Below are 20,127 nucleotides of genomic sequence, written 5' to 3' on the forward strand. Positions count from 1 at the left end.
CAACACATCCCCCAATTTCAGGGTGGTAAATGTTAATGATTATCGGCAGAGGAAAGGGTGACTCACAAGTTTAAACCGCAGCAGCAGATTCAGCACAGCTGGTGCTAATGAACTAAATAGGTAGTACTAATTAAAGCTCAGGTGGGGCGTCTGTGTACCAACTATTGACTGCAGATACCTTAAAACTGTGCAATACAAACACCAGAATCTTAAAAATAAAACAATTTTGCCTCCTTTGTTGTCTCATTAGAAGTCTTTTTTTTTTCCATAATAAGCAATTTAAAGAAAAAATGTATATCCTAAAATAACATTTAGCTATTACATCTTTTCATTGGAGCCATCTCTCTAAAATAAAGACATATTCTATTATACACTTACTGAATTTCATCACTTATTCTTTCTTTAATTCTTTTTATGTTTATTGTCCTGGAGAAAACTATCATACTCATAGATATTCTATTATTTTTGTGCAGCTGTGTATATCTATCCAGAAACAGAAATTGTAACAAAACATAATGAACTAAATAGTGGTGCATTTTTTAATGAATTATTCTAATCTTGCCAGCTTTGTCTTTCCATCTCCTTTTAGTCCCACAGAAAGGGGATGGTATTTGTTGTTCCGCGGGAAAATGCAAAAGTAATAAGTCAAAAGGAATGCTGGGACCAAGAAAAAGCAGTTTCATTTGTATGAGCTGGGCAATAACTTCTATAATCTCACACATAATAATGCTAATAAGACCATTTTCCTCCACTTATCCAACTCGGGGCTAGAGTGGGGGCTGAAGCCTATCCCAGCTGTCATAGGACGAGATGAGGGTTACACGCTGGACATGCTAGACAGCCTGAAATTTGCACTCACACCTACAGCCAATTTAAAATCATCAAATAATATAACTCAGATAATTGCATGTCTTTGCACTGGGATTCAAACCTTCTTGCTGTGAGGTGACAGTGATAACCACTGCACCACTGTAATGCCCAATTTCCTCATCATGGATGAGGAAAAATGTATATCATGTGAATGTGTAAAGTGTAAATTTACACACTATTTGCAAAGGCTACGGATCCTATGGTCTAATATCTTTCTTGTAAATAATTGTTTCCCATTACTAAATACATACATACAGATACAGTTTTCAAAGAGATTAAACTGTTCTTGATAAAGTGAAAAAAATTAAAGAAACATATTTAAAGGTTTTTAGATGAAGTGAGAAATAGTGTTTAATACTGAAAAAGATTATGGGTAGTCAAAAAGATAATGATGTAAGATCTCAGAGAAGTGATGAGTCAGAAGCAACCTGAAAGCAGCAGTGGACCTAATGGACATGAGATGAATGATGTATGTGCTGAGATTGCTGTGCAGTATTCACCATTGAGCCAACATGCCCACTCTCTCCTTTCTCCCCTGGTGGTCCTGGCATTCCCTACAAAGAAGTATAGTGATAGGCATGAGAAGGGAAAGGAAATACTCTATTATAATTATGGAGACATAGTCACTCTTGAAATTCAATGCTTTTTTTTTTTTTACCTGTAGTCCAGAAGGACCAGATCCTCCCTTAAAGCCTCTAGGTCCTTCATCTCCTTTTGCCCCATTCATACCCTGCTGCCCACGAGGACCTGGTTCACCATCTGCACCCTAAAACAAACACAGACGCAGACAAGTCCGCATTGCACAATTGCACAGTTCAAGCCAACCTTTATGGGTTTTTTTATTGTTTTTAAATTGTGGCACATACCGGCAGTCCTGGCTGACCCACAGGTCCTTGAATTCCAACAGGTCCTGGGGGTCCCTATAAAGGAGCGGACTGAAAGTTCAATACATATTTACTGATGGAAGAACACGATTAAAGGCTCAGGCTTTCTAAATTATGACAAATCATTCATAACCCTTTATCCCCCACCTCCTGGTGATTCACAGTCATGCTTATACTTAAAAACGCATACTCACAGCTTCCCCTTTGTCTCCTTTGCTACCCTTCTGGCCTGGTACTCCTGTTTCTCCCTATCAAGGTAAGTGCAAACACATGAAAAACTAAGTCCAAAAATCAGCAAGAACAAAGGTTGCAAATGTTAACTGTTCACTACACCTTGTCTCCATCCTCCCCTGGAGGCCCAGGAGGTCCTGCAGCCCCTGGCAGCCCTCTTGGTCCCAGTTCTCCATCACGCCCAGCTGGCCCTGGAGGTCCTTTCTCTCCCTAGCAAACAGATAGCAAAACAGCATATATCTATATTATATATTATAACTGTTATTCTCATTAAGCAACACAACACATTGATTAATGTGTCACACCAGGAAAAAAAACCCACTTTCAGGAAAGCAGACATGATCACACTTATATATCCTCTCACTGTCTTCTTTACCTTTCTCCTGCTCTCTGGCTCATAATATCACATTCCAAAGTGAGAGCACACGTTGCTTATTACCCAGTGGTGGGAGGTGATTGTACCATACGTGTTAGTGGACATTGTTGCGTAAGAAACAAAATTAGCAATGTTCCAAATCTTACTGGCTCGCCTTTCTCTCCCATCGGCCCAGCAGGACCAATGCCGCCAGGGCGTCCTGGCTGGCCAATAGCGCCAGCCGGCCCAGCGGGACCCCTCTCTCCAGTGGAACCCTGGAAAAAAGAAGAGATAGCGAGGTGAGAGAACTATATCACATGATTCACTATTTGATTTAACGCAACGGTCACGATCACTGGTCACCATGGAAACAGCCTCCTGCTTCATATGTCCTAGTATTCTATAAAACATAGCGGCAGAAAATGGAGCAGGGAATAGGATGGGAAAGCAATTTCAACAAATTAGACGTACAATAGGTCCAGCGACACCTGGTAGGCCTTCTCCCCCCTTCAAACCTGCAGGACCCTGGAGACACAGAAACAAACAGCCTTCACAATCCTGGGACAACAAATCTTTTTACACCTTTAATTTGCAAAATTCTTAACTTGGGATCTAAAGGCAATCACATGAATTAGAGTACCTATAGTAAATGTAAGTACTCTAATTAAGTGCAAAAACCTGACTCATCAATTGCTGTTAGCAGTCAGCACAGTATAGATATTAGGTATATGAAAATTTTTGTTACTGTTTGGCCAGGCGTCCCTCTGCTCCCTCTGAAGCCTTTAAGCCCAACAGGGCCACTCTTCCCAGGGGCACCTAATGGACCTGGGTCTCCCTAGAAAGAGCAAATAATTGGCCTTCATATACCAACCAGACAGTCACACCAAGGAAGAACATTTATCACTTATAGGCCATCATACACTCGAAACTGTCTGGTTTCATGTGTTGTTTATTAGAAAATTAGAGGACAGGATGAGATCCAAGAGATATTCTGGCAGTGCTGAGAGAGTCTTTGGGCTTTATCTAATATAACAGTGATAAGGCAATACTGGTAGGTGATTATGAGCCAAACATCATGATGAAAAGTACTCACCTTGGCACCCTCTTTTCCGGCAGTTCCTGGTAAACCATGCTCACCTGGTGGCCCTGGTGCACCTGGATGACCTCTATCTCCTGTTGGTCCTGTCTCACCAGATTTGCCCTAAAAGCAACCATAGCATACAGCACATAGCAGATGGTAGGTAGTTATTGTAGATGTCATTTGTGAAAAACAACCAGTTTATTAAAAATTGAATTAAAAATTGTTGATTTTCTTACCTGTGGTCCAACCACACCCGGGGGGCCTGGGGGCCCATTCTTTCCTTGGAAGCCCTACAGAAAAAGAAGTGCTAGTTGTGACCCTCTGTCACAATTGAGGGGAGCTGATCCTTTTATATGATGATTGATTATCAAAAGGCATTGTGTTTTTATCAATTGTTTACAGTAGATCAAAAGTGACTCACTGGTTCTCCCCTCTGACCTGGATGGCCTGGTATTCCATCCTTTCCAGGTGGACCCTGCAAAAGAAGAATTTTCTGATATGACTATAATAAACAAATCATCAAAGGTCAATATAAATATTGGGTAAAGTAAACCAAAGGACAAACACATTGTAGCCCACTCACATTAGGCCCTTTAGGTCCTGGTTCACCGTGTCTTCCCTGTGGTCCTCGAGGACCCTAACAGATAAGGCAGGTTATCAAAACATAGCTATGATGCCAAGATTTCACACACAAAAAAAAAGGTGCTAAATGTATCATATTTATTATGAAGTAGTTAAAAACATTACCTGTTCTCCAGGGGACCCTGGAGGACCATCTTGTCCAGCAGCACCCTAACAAATTAAAAAGGCAAAAGGCAAATGAATGTATAGCTAGACTCAAACTCAACTCAAACATTTTTAGTTTTCGGACTGCCAACAAATTTTTAGCTTTCCCAAATTGCTCTTTGAGGGTGAGAGTATAAATTGAAGTATCCCCTTCTAGACAGTAGCATGCCAGATGGCCTGCCATCAAGAATTGCAAAGCAACAACCAGTTTGCACTTTGTCAAAGCATTAATCCATACTTTATGAGTTAGCCAGGTGTGTGTAAATGTGTGCATGGACATAATCTTTGTTTATGACACTACATGTACCTTTTCTCCAGGCTTTCCAGTTGGTCCCTTTCCTCCTCTTCCCCCGTGGGCTCCCTATTGGAAAACAAACAGCAGGCTTATTAGCACATTGATGAATTATCAGGAGGTGGAACACAAATATGTTGTAATATGACAACATTGTAGTGATGTAACCGTGTGAGTCACAAGTTATCACATTGATATACCATATATAATTAGACTGAGTATACTTGGGTTTCTATATTAAAATAAAATGGTGTGTAGGCAGGGCACCTAAAGCTGTACTCACAGTAGGACCTCTTTGCCCACCGGTGCCTTGCTGACCAGCTGGGCCCTGCATTGTAAAGGGTAACAAGTATTCATCAGTCAGTTACTTCAAATACATATCCCCTACATAATAAATGTAAATGCAAATCGTGTGAAAGTCAGAATGTAATGTGTATTAAAATGTTCATATAGCTCTCACCCTTCGTCCTTTCTCTCCTGGGACCCCGGCCACACCAGGGAAGCCAAGTGATCCCTGGAGACACAAGTAGAGGTTAATCAGCCTCAGCCCTCCATTTATCAGACATCACCCCTAATGTCTCATTAACTTATAATTAACTACTGTATCAAATTAAAGCAAATCTAATCCATGAGCTCAACACAGCCTTAAACACACCATTCATCAACATGTAATGAATTGATGTCACTAATGAACTATAAATAAAATAGCCTTTTTTAATATGCTATTCATCATCCTTTATTTTTAATCAGACAGGAAACAGTCCAGCCAGTGACACACATCTTTCTTCTTAAAGCTCTGATAAAGGACCAGGGGATACATTAACTGATCATAATAGCCCATCAACACTAAATCACCTTAGGACCTTGTCTTCCTGGGTATCCTGGCAAACCGGGCACTCCAAGGTTACCCTGGAGAGAGAAAAGACAAAAAATTGAGAAGGAAGAAATAAGGCAAGTATTAAATAGAAAAACCCATAACCAGTCAAGATATTTATAATGTACTGCACATTATTATTGTGCCAAACCAGCAAGCAATGTCTATATTACTGCATAAAGTGATGACATAAAGATTAATAGCTAATACATGCACACCGGTGCAGTGGCAATTTCGCCTCAGGACTGGGGTATAATGCGTCGTAATAAATGTAAGGCCATTAAAATCCATATGTTCAGTATTTTTGTGAAATTTTAAACTGTGATTTTATAGGAAAGGTTTGTCATTAAATAACTGAAAACTAAGCAAAACTAATACATAACTTCGCTGCTCAGTTAGATACAAGTTTTCTTCTTTGGCAGTCTATCTTGAAGAAAAATGTTTGTTTGTTGTTTTTTTTTTAATAGCTCCACCTTCTCGCCAGATATCCCTGAAGCACCAGTATCTCCTATGGGTCCAGCTTGACCCTTTGATCCCTCTGGTCCATCTTCTCCACGAGGACCTGTAACTCCATTATCACCCTGAAGTCATGAATGAGAGCAGAAAGCAAGTAAGAAAAATGTATCTTAGTCAAAAGACAATAACTAAGAGAAAACAACATAGAGGCTTGTTATTAGATGTCACTCTCACCATGTCTCCCTTGACACCCATGTCACCCTTGAACCCAGGGAAGCCATCTTCTCCCTGTCATTCATTGTGAAGTGGTAATAACTGGACTTTAAACACCATCATAACGATAAAATTTGTCAAGTGTCCTTGTAGTTGCAATCCATTGTTTGGGCATCAGCAGAAAAAGAGAAGTTCACAATCTATGTCACTCACTTTCTCTCCTTTGCTCCCCTTTAGACCTCGAACTCCATCTGCTCCCTTTGAAAAACAAAAACATCCAGTTTAAGAAAACTAAGAAACCAACATTCAAGAAAAAAACTCTGGACTTTATATATTATGCAACTCACCTGTATTATCACAAATGAATCAACTTAAAATAAAACAACTGTAAATCTCTATTGATTTTCTCTTTACATAAAATTGATCCATTTTCCAGCAGTTATTGGCATTACATTCATTTCATGGTAAAAAATCCAACAAGGGCTTCCCCTGGAGGATTTAAGAAACCCAAACCCAAGCAGAAAGCCTTTCTATGACAACTTCATATTTTATTCCACTCTTTCAAAAGCATAGTCAGTCAAAATGGACTACTTTACTACTGTATGTAACATTTGTTCTATCCATCAAATGCTTCTCATTTGTCTATTGGCAGTCCCCTTGAGAACTGAGGTGCTCTCCCTCCATGTGTCACCATGTAGCTTGTCCATCATTGTCTCACCTTTACTCCCCGAATCCCTGGGTAACCAACTGGTCCCTGAGCCCCTGGTAAACCCTACATGAAAATATAACATTATTATAGTACTCTTTTTAAAATAAGAAGTAGCCAGCAAAGAGGCAATTCTCTTATTAGATATGGATAAACAATGCACTCAGTGACTTTTTCTCTTGTCAGACAAAAAGGAAACAAGACAAGCGGATGAATCTGAGTGCATGCTGCTTACACTAATGGACTTAGGCTTTTTTATAATAAAGATGGCATTGTAGGGACACAATGATCATAATGATAAGCCTTAATGTTAATACACAGATGTAGATTTGGAAAAAAAAATATGACATTGGCATTTTGATATCTTGATCCATTACTGCAATAGACAAGCTTCAGACATGCAGATACCCACTTGGATGCCTTTTTCTCCTGGGGGGCCCTCTCTTCCTGGGTGACCCTAAGCAGGAACAAAAGTACCCGTTTGACTTATCAGTAAAATACATGATTATTATATCACCTCAACATAGGAATTTCTGTTTGAAAAGTGAAAAGCAGGAAGCTGCATCAGGGCTGAGAGTGAAGCACCATTATATCTCACCAAGTTTTGCAAAAAAGTAATACAAGAACCATTATGTATAAAAATGTGTTTGACTTCCGTCTAAAATAAATCCTTGTAAATGAGAAAAGCTTCACTGTAAAATGACTATTATTCAAAATGCCTTGCCTTGGATCCATGGATCCATTTCAGAAAATGCCTCCTATGTCCCCCTACCGGCAAACCACAGAAAGTGTAGGTTAGCCAATTTAATCCTTGCCTACTTTTCTGCATTGTGTGTGTGTGTGTGTGTCTACATACAAACAGCTGTATGCATACACAGTTTGCTTAATTTGCAAGGCAAGTTTATTTATATTGCACAATTCAACAACAAGGTGATTCAAAGTGCTTTACAGAGAAATTAAAAAATAAAAACATATAAAAAGGATGATTTAAAATGGAAAAAAAGGAAGTTTTAGAATTTAAACTTAAAAATGAAACAGATGCAGTGGGTAAACAACTCTCTGTTTCATAAGCTAGTATCTTTGTCTAGATACTATTAAAAATTAATAAATAGGCTTATTTATTAAAATCTGTACATAAATGCTATGTTTAAACTGATTGCAGTACATCAGCTGATGGTGACTGGTGCATCAGTAGAAAACTCTGATACTGAATATAAGTTGTGCACAGACACAGGTTTGCGTGTTACTTACGGGAGGTCCGTCAATGCCTGGCAGTCCCTGCATGCCTTGTTTCCCCTGGGGACCCTGTATGGGACATAAAGAGGTATTAATACTAGAGTCAAGCTTCAGATGCATAAAACCTCAACTCATCACTGAGTGAACAAAATTTCCACTTTGCTGCTACATATTGTATTTGTGACCAAGTCTTTATTATTTCTTTTATCAGTCTGGCTTTATGATGTGCAGCACCCAAGACTGTCCCAGGTGTCTGTTATGCCTGTGTGTGTTTCTTGTGTATTGATTTCTTGTCTAGCTCCACATTGCCTGAATGGGAGCCAGAAGTGGCTTGGTCATACTCCCCTGTTCAGCCTGTCTCCTTTGAGTGTGTGATGACAGGGTTCATAAGGGCACAGCTTTAATTTTAAAATTAAGTGAGAGACATGCTCCCTACCTTCTCTCCTGGCAATCCAATGGGACCCTGAGGACCAGGCAAGCCCTACACCAAAAACAAAGCATCAATCAAGTTAAGTGTTGCGTTTAGCAGACGGCTGGGAGCCTAGATTTGCATGACTCTGTGTGTTTTAATATGGTGCATTTATGTAAGAGCCGTGAATAATAATAGGATCTATCTGAAAATATGACAAACACTTCTTTACATGACTGTAATGTCATTGACAGCATTTTAAAATGACACTTTGTTGCTGTCGGGTACAAAATGTTGTTTCTACTGAAACAGTCCTTTCGTTAACTAACAAAACAGCCTCTTATATTGAATCCTTTATTGAGTCATGCAAATGTATAATTAATTTTTATATGCCCAAAAGGCCAAAGATACTTTTTAAACCTAGAGAAGAGCAAGTAAACCGTGAGATGGAGTAACAATGCAAAGAAACAAGTCTTCATGCACAGAAAATGCATTCTAGATGCCAACTGTGTAATACTGAGGCGATTAACTCTCAAAGTAACTTTTCTGATGATGAAATACCTGCACTCCAGGATTCCCCTGTTGACCTGGGGGCCCCATCTCTCCAATTGGACCCTAAGAACAAGAAACCCTGGTGATCATACAGTCTGTCCTCACATGATCTTGGTCCAATGGTTGTATGCTGACATCACATGGGGCGATCGTGGCTCAAGAGTTGGGAGTTCGCCTTGTAATCGGAAGGTTGCTGGTTCGAGCCCCAGCTTGGACAGTCTCGGTCGTTGTGTCCTTGGGCAAGACACTTCACCCGTTGCCTACTGGTGGTGGTCAGAGGGCCCGGTGGCGCCAGTGTCCGGCAGCCTCGCCTCTGTCAGTGCGCCCCAGGGTGGCTGTGGCTACATTGTAGCTTAGCATCACCAGTGTGTGAATGTGTGTGTGAATGGGTGGATGACAGGTTGTGTAAAGCGCTTTGGGGTCCTTAGGGACTAGAAAAGCGCTATACAAATACAGGCCATTTACCATCACATGACTGGTTAATATTTCCATTAGCAGTTAAACCTAAGTTGCTATGATTTTTCTAGTGTAAATAAAGCCAGTAATCATTGGTACATAATAGTAGGTTTGAGAAGATGTGACTGACCGGGTTGCCCTTTGACCCTGGTACTCCATCAGTTCCTTGAATTCCCTGACAAAAAATGCATGTCAATAAATGTTAGAAAACAGCAAATTTAATGTCAAAGTTTGATCAAAATATGGAGATAGTTCGACAGTTTTCTTGTCCATCTTGCATATCGATGATTCATGCAATAGAGAGGCCTTTATAGAGTTGAAGCAGCTGAATAGCTTTGATCCTGTAATTCAGTCGATGTTGACTTACCGGTTGCCCAGGTGGGCCAGGTGGCCCCCTTGGCCCAACAAGACCTCGAGGACCCTGGAGACAAAACACAGCAAATAGTCAGCAGCTAGCCTGCATTCATGATGAGACTGAATGAGAGTGGAATACTAAATCATGAATAAAAACTAAGGAGAGGGAGAAAAACAAGGAGAGACATAATACACTTTGGTGTGTGTGTGTGCATGCATCTGCTTTGTATGTGCTAGCCACGGAGACTGTGCTAGCCTGTTAGCATGAGTGTGTTTGTGTGCTCTGTTTTTGTCAGCCTTCCTCTTTGTAGGCTGGCCAAGCCACCTGTTCCAAAGCCACATCTGTGATCTCCTGGGAAGTGATTGATATGGAAATATAATCATTCGGGCCAGGATTTTATCTCTTCTCTCTCCTACTCTCTCTTTCCACTTTCCTCACTCCATCTCTCTTATCTCATTCACCACCAAACAAATTTCTGTCTTGTGTTTGTCTCTTACTGTGTCACTTTTTCTATCTTCCTCGCTCTCATCAACAGTTAAATCCTCTCCTCTCCTACGACTTTGTAGTTGAGCACAGTTTTCCCAACATGTCTTACTGCGCTCCGTTTCTTCCTGCACTCAGTGATCCATTTGGAGGGACAGAACCCTGCTGAGCCCTAACCTCATCTACGGGGAGAAAGACAGTGTGACTCATAACCAATTAACCAATGTTCACTGCAGATGCACAAAAACGACAGCCTCTTCAGTGGTGCTGTTAAAATCTTTCAGGGATCCTATAGTAATCTCTAGGTATAATCTCTATGACAGAACTAGAATGCTATACCTTTGTATTTGAGATGCCTTTTTTCAGTGACCTTTTCATTTATAATGCAAAGGTGAACCCTGTGACAGTGTTACTTTAATAAGGTGTGACTGTCCTAGTGTTTTTAACTAGGCGCTGTATATTGCAAAATATTGTTCAGTGTTTCTGTACATGAGAAATACAAGCAGCACAGTTTATACTTGTGTAAGTTCTGCTGTATGCTTTGGGCAGAAACTTCAGTCAGCTGCTAAATAAAGTAATCACCGGCAATCCCCTCTGGGTTTGCTGGAGAAATCGGTTTCTGTTTTACTAGTTTTTTATTTTATTTCTGTATTAAAGAGCGTTTAAAGCACAGACTAATGCATAGATTAATGCATCCTTTGAATCAAGAATTTATCCCGTCGAGGAACGCTACAAAATAAATATTTTCATTAGAGACATGCTGTGATGTGTAACTACATATATAAACAATATCACATTTAATTTTTCTGTATGTGGATACTCACAGGTTCGCCTGGTTGCCCTCGTGGCCCAACAGGTCCATTAGATCCCTAAAATAAAAGGAAGGACACACATTCGACACAGATTTTGTGTGCCTTTCTTACTCAACCTTAGGCAGGGATACATTTATATCCCCAGAGACATAATCTGTGGAAATAGCTCATTAAAGAAATTCACTGCCTGACAGATAAGGCTCAACTATCTTTGAGCAAAGACTAATAGACCGCCCTCTCAAACCTTACCCGCCAGCTTGCATAAATTGATACTATCCTGACAGAGCTTCTATCTTTCATATTTTCAATTCTATTGCAGGGTTGTATTAGCTAGCTTTTTAATGTATTTTGCAAATGTAGTTACCAAATGAACTCAGGCTAGCCAAGCGGAAATAAAAAAAGCAGGAAGTTATAATATAGACCTTTCATCTACTGTGAAGTCTGCTTCGACATGTCGTGGTTAACTGAATAAATGGTTTTATTTAATGCTCTGTGAAGACCTTCCCTTTAACTTTCCATAACAGAAAAATTAGAAAAACTATTTTCAGCGTGAAATTAAATTTTGAGAGGCATTGCACACTTACCCTCTCTCCTGGTTCCCCGACAGGCCCCTGAGGACCAGGCTTTCCTCTGTCCCCCTACAAGAAAAAAGCATTAGCGACAAGCCTCAAGATGTTTAGGTATGTTCTGTTTATAGCGAATGCTTTTTTTTAGTGCACCCTGTCATCACAGAAGTCACAACAACCATTACGGTCACATAATGGAAATAAACATCTACTATACGATGTGTAAGGTATTCATGCATGCTATGTTATCATGTTGGTGTCTGAATGACTAAGTGCTTGAAGTACAGTGACTGTATCAAGTAGCCATACGTAACTCACTCTGTGCCCCTTGTTTCCTGGGAGACCTGGGAGGCCGTCAAAACCCCTGTCGCCCTGCAAAGTAATAGAGAACCAAGTGCATTAAACCCTGAAACACACACATATGGTAATGTGTAAACATTAGCAGAATTGTAGTGAAAGTCTCCCCTGGCAGAGCCTCCCATCTGCTCAGACTGTGCATCGGGAAGAGAAAGTGTGAAGATTAGCTGTAGGTCTGCTAAAATGCTGCTTTGACTGATAAAGACTCTGCTGTTCTGTCAGACACATCAGGGAAGACTGAGTTTTTTACTAAGCGCTTCCTGCAGCTCTTATATATTGAGTTGCCTTGTTGTCAGTAACGTATAATAAGCTGGGGGACACTCGACACCTAAAGGCTTACTCTTGCAAGTGGAGATAGTTTGTTATTGTTTAAGACCTCGCCACCTAAACATGTGTGTTACTGTGTTCATGGAAACAGGACAATGAATTCAAGTAAAGTTAACAGGAACAACAATAATATCGTCCTACAAATTACAATGCAGCATTCACACAAACACACAATCTAAATGAGATTGTAGAAGAGCCAAATGTGTGTGTACTGGGTGTAGCTCATTTGAAGGGCAGTTCAGTATAATTACAAAAAAACTCACCTTTGTGCCAGTTTCACCTGGAGCGCCACGACCACCGTCCGCTCCAGCACGGCCCTATGAGATACAACATCCAGATCTGATTCACCGTAGGCCACTCTACGCTACAATATACTTTTTACACAAGCTGTAGACATAAATGTTTTCAGCACTTAAATGTCCAATATTTAAGATATCTCACCCTCTTGCCTGGCCTCCCATTAATTCCAGGGGAGCCTGGCAACCCGCGTGGTCCCTTCATGACAAATGAAGAGAGCAAGACAAATAGGAAAAGGTGTTAAAAGGAAGGCAAGAGGACAAATGGAAATCAATACCATGACAAAAAAGATAAAGAGGCTATAATCCAAGGTAGGCGTGAGGTAAAAATTATGTCTAGTCTTACAGCAGAGCCACTTTCTCCACGTTCTCCTTTGAGCCCAGAGGAACCTGGATCACCCTGGGAAATAAAAGGTCATGCATGACATGACAAAGAGGGGAAACTCAACTTTTTCAAATGTATATACATGTATACAAACATACTCCTCAAATATAGACCCAAACCAAAAAATTAAGAATGAACTGAAAATAAATCATCTAAAAATTGTTTCATTTTTCCATCTCTTGGGGTTTTTTTTGGTTGTTTTTTGGGGGGTGTTTTTTGGAAATACAGACAAATTTCTCAATTTAAATATACCGAGCAAGCGTAATGATGAGGTTAGGGTGGGAAAGAGTGACATGAGATTGAGCTTGGTCAGATAGAGTTTAAAGCTGGGGGTAGAGGACGTAGGAGCCCTTGAGATATGATGTAAATTTGATAAAGGTCAGAGAGAGAGATTCATACCAATGGGCCCGGTCGCCCTGTAAGACCAAGCGGGCCTGGAGGCCCCCTGAGTGACATCTGAAAGAAAAACAACATTATGCTTTATGTAAGCTAAAGAATGTACCTTCTGACTTGCTACATGCTAAAAAATATTCTGATGGAGAACTAAATCTCAGTATGCAGTAATGTTGTATTGTGAATTTGCTTCTTTGAACTATACCTTGGCCTGTTGCAATATAGCTTGTGCTTGGGCCTGCTGGGGGGACACCACTGGCCCCTTCTGGGAATCACCTCCAAACTGAAACTGGAGGCAATGACAAGCAGAAGTCACTACTCACTGCAGATTTCCCAAGCATAAAGCTAGTTCAGTCACACAGCCCCCCCTTGTGGTCTTACTACTACACCACATGTGGAAAAAGTGTACTCTTTGTGCGTTTGTGTGGGCATGTTTCAGTGTGTTTAAGGTCTTACTGGTAGCATTAACAGTGTTCCTGGAGGGCCTGGAATCCCATCAGCCCCGGAAAGACCAGGCCGTCCTGGGGGACCCTGAAAAGTGAAGACAGGAAAGGGAAGAAAAATAGCTTGGCAGTGAGTGAGTGAGTAAGATTGAGAGAGTAGAGATTGAGAGAATTTTAAGAGGATGGGTTTTGTTTTTAAGATTAGGGGTTAAAATGTCACAAGATCCAGTTGTGACTTAGCTTGTGAAATCAATGCAAGTCAAGAAGATGTCCTGTGAAATCATGAAAGTTCTATGGTGTGTGCAGCATATCACTGGGAGAAAGTAAGAGAAACACTTGGAAGCTAGACGAAGAGGAAAACAATCCAATCTTTGAAAAAATAAATGTTGCTTTGTTTCTACAGCTTGTCTCACAAACGCACACATGCACATCCACACACAAGACTTTATATTCTGTATACACATTGTGTGAGTTGTTTTATATTTTCTGACTACTGAATGAATATTTTAATAAATCAATGATATTTTTCCAAAAGTTGCCTTTAGTCTTGAATTTTTAAACCATTTCCAACAGTAACACATAATTAGAAATATTTACAATTGTGTGATCTCAAGGGTAAATAACTTTCCTTATAACAACACGTTGAGAATAGCCAATAAAATAAGTGTTAATGATTTGCTGAAGTATATGTCGACAAAGTGGACTTGAGTAAGTGTTATATAGTGCGTTAAAGATATTGTCCGTGAAAGTCTATGTCAAAGCATGGCAAAACGCTGGAGCATAAACATCAGTAGAGTATCACCATAATGCTTTTCACATCTTCATTTGTAATACTTAGAATAAAAGTTAAGCTATCCAAAAGCATTATATGTGATAAGTAAAGATCTGTGAAGAAGAAGGGTTGTTGCATTTACATTAGGCTATTAAAATAATCCAGTAAATATTCTATCTCTATAAAAGTGTCAAATTGTCCTGTGATAGGAATAAATGTAATACTAAATAACTGTTCAGATGCAGTTCCTCAAAAGATCAAGCCAAGGTGAACACTAAGGTGGAGGAATGTTGTTAGTGCTGCTTGTCAGTTTGCCTTTGTTTCATTAAGATTCAGGTGCGACTCTATCTCTAAAACTGCAAGATAATTTTCCTTTGTGGTTGCAGTAGCATTTATTCATCCACTCAATTTGTTTTTTTTCTGCTACTAGGAAATGACAGAGCATCTGCTGGTGTCTCTGTATGTAATTTGGCATATTTTCTATGATGAATCATAGACAACAACATTTGTGAGCCAAAATGAATCCCTGAACTCCTGCAGGTCCATTTCAGCAAGCCAGGACATCTTGATACTGCGGATGTGTTTCACATTAAGGTCACAGTTAAATTCAGAGTTGAGTCTCACAGGTGATGGAAAAGACTGAGGTCAAACTAATTCACTCTACATTTAATGAGTGAACCCAAGTCCTAAACCTCACTCACCAAGTCACCGGGATCTCCCCTGGGTCCTGGAGGTCCTACTGGACCAGCTGGTCCAGGAGACCCCTGTGGAAGATACATTTAGTCCATATTTGCTTACATAAACGCAATAATCGTTTAATCGATAATCGGCTATACATATCAATTCTACATACTAACTACTGTTCAAAAACTTAAGGTGCAAGTGTTAGGCATAACAATGTCTAACACTGAAAATCTCAGCATTTTGCACCTCATCTGAAAAGTTCAGGTGGAATTTGTTTACCTCTGGCCCTGGTAGCCCTGGGGGTCCTTTCACTATTGTACCCTAGAAAAACATGGAGAGTATCAAGTTATTTTCCATACTCATAGCCAAACTACTAGCCTATTCATTAAAAGTCTGTAACAGTTCACCGGTTCATGAATAGCTGGCTCTCCCTTCTGGCCTTTCTCTGCTCTGAGGTTACCCTGAGGAGGGGTAAAAGATGAAAAGATGCGGACTGTCAGAAATCACTTAACACAGGCATGACCACTCACTTGATGTATGAGGTCACTGTGAGATTTACCTCTCCATCCCATGTCTGAGCCCTTTCCTGCTTTGCAAAGTCAAAGCCATCCTCGTACATTTCATACTCCTCATACTCTAACTCTGTATCATTCTTGAAATCCTCATATTCAAGAATCTGTTAAGGAATAACAAACTATTAGCGACTGGTGTAGTGAAAGCCAAATAACCTCACAGTGTTTCTATGCTGTGCAGAAGACATTTCTTGCGTTTGCGTTTAACCTACCTCATATTCAGTAACATTTGGGCCGACTGTTACTGTAGAAACTGAGAGATTATGATAAAGGTCTTCTAAAAGGTCATCTTCATACTCTTCCACCACTGGTTCCCTTACAGGTGTGTCCTCCTGCAGGCGAGCACACAGACTTAAGTGAGTCAGAGCAGAGATTAACCAGGCGGCACTGGGCATGTCTCTGTGCCATGCACTGCCTAATAAAAACACTGCATTGTACCACATGGATGTTAGCAAAACAGGTGGATTACATGGGAGTACACTGGTTAACCAAGATAAAAGCTTACAGGTGTGCAGTTAATTACAGTGTTTACAGTGTTATTAATTGACAGACTACATCAGAGTCATGTGACAGCATGAGAGAGGCTGCTGCAGCAGCAGAAGCAGTGTGAGTGTGACAAATTAGTTTATGTGCAAATTATAAACAGACAAATACATAGTGGTGGTAAGTGATTGCGGAGGTGAGAGGAGGAAGAGGTGCTCTCTAAATATTAGGGGAGTGATTGGTTAGAGCTGCAAATAGTGGGAGGGATTGGAACGGACAGCATCTACAGGCAAATTTGTCTACCTCCTCGGTAACCTTTGACACAGGCAATGTCCTAGGTATGAAAGTAGAGGCTTCAGTTGTGAAGTCAGGTTCATGTGTTGGTATCTCCGTGAAGGTCTTGTAGAAAACATCAGTTGGAATGGTAGTTTCTAGGGTACTCTTAATTTCTGGCAACTTAGTTGCCTGAAAAGTTTCCTGGGTTTGATATGGAGGCAGTGTTGTGGAAACTCTAAGGAAGCCTTCCTCCAGAGCTTCCTCTTCGTGTTTTTTCTTTCTGGATCCCCTCTCTCCCTTGTCCTTCCTTCTACGTTTGCCTTTAGAGTCTTTATCCCTCTTCTTTTTGTCCTTTTTTCCTTTCTTCTCCTTTTTGGGGACCTCCTTTGGTTCAGCTGGCTGGTCACTTTGCATCAAGGCAACAGACCCATATTGGGAGGTCTTTTATGAAAAAGTAGAATGCAAGATGAGGACATAGATGGAGGATGGAGAAAAAAACAAACACTGCTGTAAATGAAAATCATAGAAATAGCCTGCTTCAGGAAAGCCAAGAAATGTAATCAGGTCCCATGACACCCTTACAGATGCCCACTGTAAGTTCCAATGAGCTGATAAAAGCCTGACACAAAATATGAAATGAGAAGGAATACACAAATATAGATTCTAACAAAACACATTTACTTGATATTTACTTGTGTGCTTAGAGGTCACAGTGCCTTTAATGCTACAAATTTGTTAATTATATGCAAAAAGTGTTCTCTACTAAGTGAACAAATGTGAAGGACTGCACCCTCCACAGCAGCCGTAGTCTCTCATGTTGCCCCTTGGGAAAATTAAGTGCCCACCCCTGCTCCAGACTGACGTCCGTTACATGTCAGTGTTAGGAATGGCCCCTGCCTGAAAATGATGTTGTAGGTAAAGTCTGTAAAAGACATCAGCGACATGAATTAGAGCCACTTTTAAACAAGCTCAGCGTGTAAGGGAGAATGATGGGAAGTAGGTCAGTGAAGTGACAGATGCTGACATATTCTGGACTCAAGAGTTCATTGCTCAGCTGTAGCTCTTTAAAAGCCAGCTGGATGACTATCGAAATGGACACACAGTCCCATTAATGAACCGTTCTTACATGATCATCAGTGGCTTGGCTCAACAAGTTGTGCACTCATAATTTTTTCACCTATGTTCATGTGGCATATGCACAAAAAACAGACAAACACAGAAAACATTGCGTGTGGTTCATGAAACCGACACACACAGCTGCTTCCTTCCTTTCATCTTATCTCTATCTTTCATACAGCACCAAAGACATATACAGTAATTTATGTCTATGACAGATACATCCCTTAAGGAAAGGAAGAGCTATTATATCATATTTGAGTTATGGGCTTCTGGCACTGTCTATTTTGCCAAAAGAGCATCTGACCATAGAACTGCTCCACTGCTGGCTGTATTTAAAAGAAGATACACTTACTTGCCCTATTCTGTGGTAATCGTCCAAGTCTCTTTTTAAAAGCCCTCAGAACCTTTGAAACATGTAGCTGTGTGCTTTTGCTTCTTTAACTGATTGGCTGTGAATTAAGTGTTTGGCAGCCAGAGAGACCTGCCATTAGGGCAAGAAGGAGAATTTCACGATACTGCTTAAGCGTTAATACACAATGTTGGGCTAGTATGAAAAAAAGACAATGACACAATATGTACAGCATTTTAAAATTTCCAGGCCTTCATGTTCAGACAAAAACATAAGCCAGGATTCTACGGTTATTTAAGGTCACCAAAAGCTTGGCTTCACTGTAATGTTTGAAGTGTCAAACATTTTTCCAGTAGGCATCACCTCCTCTCAATGGCAGTACTGACCTCCTGCAGGTTCAGAGCTTGGCTGTGATAGGGCAAAGCTGAGTCACAGTCTGGTATGTAGTTTACACAGTAGTTGGCAGCAGCCTCACTGTCCTCCACAATCAGCAGTTGTTGAATATCTCCCTGAAATAAAAAAAAAAAAGTCAAAAATAAAGAAATCATGCAGCTGCTACTGCATGCTGAAAAGACATTTGGGATGGAACAGAAAATAGAAATTAAACACTCCAACTTGACAGATGCTATGAGAACATCTGGCTACATAGCTAAATGTAAAGCAGAGGGTTGTAAAGGAGTGCCACAAACTGTCAGCAACAGTAAAATTGTTACTGACTATTGGACCTCTTTTTGGCCATAACCCCATGAGGGGCCCAAGTGTGTGCACGAAACAGTCAAGCAGCTCTCTACCATCCTGCCCTGTGGGCAATGCCAGAGTGTATATATAGACACACAGAGAGACAGCATGGCTGTACCCTGCAGCACTGAACCCAGAGCCTTTTTTGGCTTTAGCGGCCTTAAACGCAAGACAACTGTAAACTTCTATCAACATCATATTTCACATCAGTCCTTCTTGTACTAAAATTTACAAGGTTAATTAGTTTATAATGCCAATGAATACTCATGATACAGATATTATCAAGAAAAATATCAAAAATAATGTTTAAATAAAATTATATAAAAGTATATTTAAGAAAATGTTATATTTTAACTATTTTTTTGGCTGAGATCACAACATTTTAAAGGATGAATAAATACAAAAATAACAAACACAAGCTTCATAGTAAAAGAATAGGAGCTGCGGGGCTAATTTCTGTGAGACATGGATCAGAGAGTAATTGACAAAAAAACACAGTGCTGCCAGCCCCACAGGACAGTGGCTGATGAGGTTTTGATTGAATTAGTGATACAAATCTATGTAACTGACACGCTATAGCAAACATACTGCCTGGTGAAATGTGTCCAGGGACAGTTGGGCAACCATTTATAATAAATTAAGTTAGATTAAGCATTTGATTTTGTGGTAATTGTAGCCCCATTGTAATCTCTTTAATTAAGATTTAGCTGCCAGAGGTGAAATAAATCTAAACACATCACTTCTCCTTTACCCACCGCCTCATATTTCTTCCAGCACAACTCAAATCAGCAGAGCATGTCTATGCAAAGCTTTGATCATCGTGAAGAAAACTATAATCCTAGGAACTGTTCAAACAGTCATTTATGCTTTAATGTATTAAACATGAAAGGATTTGTTATCCATTTATCCCTTTTTTCTTCCTGTTTTGGCCAAAAGCCCATGTCAAGCAAAGAAAATTATTGCACTCTAAGGTGTGATAGAGAGAGAGAGGGAGAGAGAGTGAGAGCTGCAGGGAGATGGAGAGAGAGCGGGAGAAGGCAAAAAGGAGCTAATCCAATCTAATCCAATCTCAATTCAAGATCAAAGGAAATGCTTCCACAGACAAGTTTTCCTGTTTTTCTTGCCTAGCAGGAGCCCTCTCTTCTTGAAAAACACAGCAAGTGAGTGTTGCACCAAATTGTGTGTACGCTGCCATTATTCATTTAGATTGGGGCAAGGACATCTAAAGAGGCTATGTGAGGGCGTGTTGAAAAAGGAGTACACCTCAGCTGAACCTGCAAATTTCCAGTGACGCCCAATCTTCTTTCATGTTGTCA

The 20,127-nt window shown here is 40.3% G+C and overlaps 1 protein-coding gene across 2 annotated transcripts in view; it reads right to left on the minus strand.

Moving 5' to 3' along the window:
• The window catches only part of col5a3a (collagen, type V, alpha 3a), a 46,375-nt gene that overhangs the window by 12,608 nt on the left and 13,640 nt on the right, over positions 1 to 20,127 (minus strand). Inside the window, exons 5-47 of one of the 2 annotated variants that reach the window (XM_026164623.1) lie at positions 18,460 to 18,582; positions 16,633 to 17,046; positions 16,059 to 16,178; positions 15,834 to 15,950; positions 15,682 to 15,735; positions 15,554 to 15,595; positions 15,292 to 15,354; positions 13,832 to 13,906; positions 13,581 to 13,664; positions 13,382 to 13,438; positions 12,944 to 12,997; positions 12,743 to 12,796; positions 12,565 to 12,618; positions 11,936 to 11,989; positions 11,636 to 11,689; positions 11,064 to 11,108; positions 9,769 to 9,822; positions 9,532 to 9,576; positions 8,955 to 9,008; positions 8,421 to 8,465; positions 8,000 to 8,053; positions 7,161 to 7,205; positions 6,761 to 6,814; positions 6,256 to 6,300; positions 6,064 to 6,117; positions 5,847 to 5,954; positions 5,355 to 5,408; positions 4,960 to 5,013; positions 4,783 to 4,827; positions 4,515 to 4,568; positions 4,169 to 4,213; positions 4,005 to 4,058; positions 3,843 to 3,896; positions 3,658 to 3,711; positions 3,434 to 3,541; positions 3,086 to 3,175; positions 2,812 to 2,865; positions 2,508 to 2,615; positions 2,088 to 2,195; positions 1,949 to 2,002; positions 1,737 to 1,790; positions 1,529 to 1,636; positions 1,371 to 1,424 (exon numbers count right to left, since the gene is read on the minus strand). In XM_026164623.1, coding sequence (XP_026020408.1) covers positions 1,371 to 1,424; positions 1,529 to 1,636; positions 1,737 to 1,790; positions 1,949 to 2,002; positions 2,088 to 2,195; positions 2,508 to 2,615; positions 2,812 to 2,865; positions 3,086 to 3,175; positions 3,434 to 3,541; positions 3,658 to 3,711; positions 3,843 to 3,896; positions 4,005 to 4,058; positions 4,169 to 4,213; positions 4,515 to 4,568; positions 4,783 to 4,827; positions 4,960 to 5,013; positions 5,355 to 5,408; positions 5,847 to 5,954; positions 6,064 to 6,117; positions 6,256 to 6,300; positions 6,761 to 6,814; positions 7,161 to 7,205; positions 8,000 to 8,053; positions 8,421 to 8,465; positions 8,955 to 9,008; positions 9,532 to 9,576; positions 9,769 to 9,822; positions 11,064 to 11,108; positions 11,636 to 11,689; positions 11,936 to 11,989; positions 12,565 to 12,618; positions 12,743 to 12,796; positions 12,944 to 12,997; positions 13,382 to 13,438; positions 13,581 to 13,664; positions 13,832 to 13,906; positions 15,292 to 15,354; positions 15,554 to 15,595; positions 15,682 to 15,735; positions 15,834 to 15,950; positions 16,059 to 16,178; positions 16,633 to 17,046; positions 18,460 to 18,582 — 3,174 coding nt within the window. The remainder of the gene's footprint in view (positions 1 to 1,370; positions 1,425 to 1,528; positions 1,637 to 1,736; positions 1,791 to 1,948; positions 2,003 to 2,087; positions 2,196 to 2,507; positions 2,616 to 2,811; positions 2,866 to 3,085; positions 3,176 to 3,433; positions 3,542 to 3,657; positions 3,712 to 3,842; positions 3,897 to 4,004; positions 4,059 to 4,168; positions 4,214 to 4,514; positions 4,569 to 4,782; positions 4,828 to 4,959; positions 5,014 to 5,354; positions 5,409 to 5,846; positions 5,955 to 6,063; positions 6,118 to 6,255; positions 6,301 to 6,760; positions 6,815 to 7,160; positions 7,206 to 7,999; positions 8,054 to 8,420; positions 8,466 to 8,954; positions 9,009 to 9,531; positions 9,577 to 9,768; positions 9,823 to 11,063; positions 11,109 to 11,635; positions 11,690 to 11,935; positions 11,990 to 12,564; positions 12,619 to 12,742; positions 12,797 to 12,943; positions 12,998 to 13,381; positions 13,439 to 13,580; positions 13,665 to 13,831; positions 13,907 to 15,291; positions 15,355 to 15,553; positions 15,596 to 15,681; positions 15,736 to 15,833; positions 15,951 to 16,058; positions 16,179 to 16,632; positions 17,047 to 18,459; positions 18,583 to 20,127) is intronic. The other variant, XM_026164624.1, reaches the window with a different exon arrangement.

This window comes from Astatotilapia calliptera, chromosome 4 (assembly GCF_900246225.1).
Source record: "Astatotilapia calliptera chromosome 4, fAstCal1.2, whole genome shotgun sequence".
NCBI lineage: Eukaryota > Metazoa > Chordata > Actinopteri > Cichliformes > Cichlidae > Astatotilapia > Astatotilapia calliptera.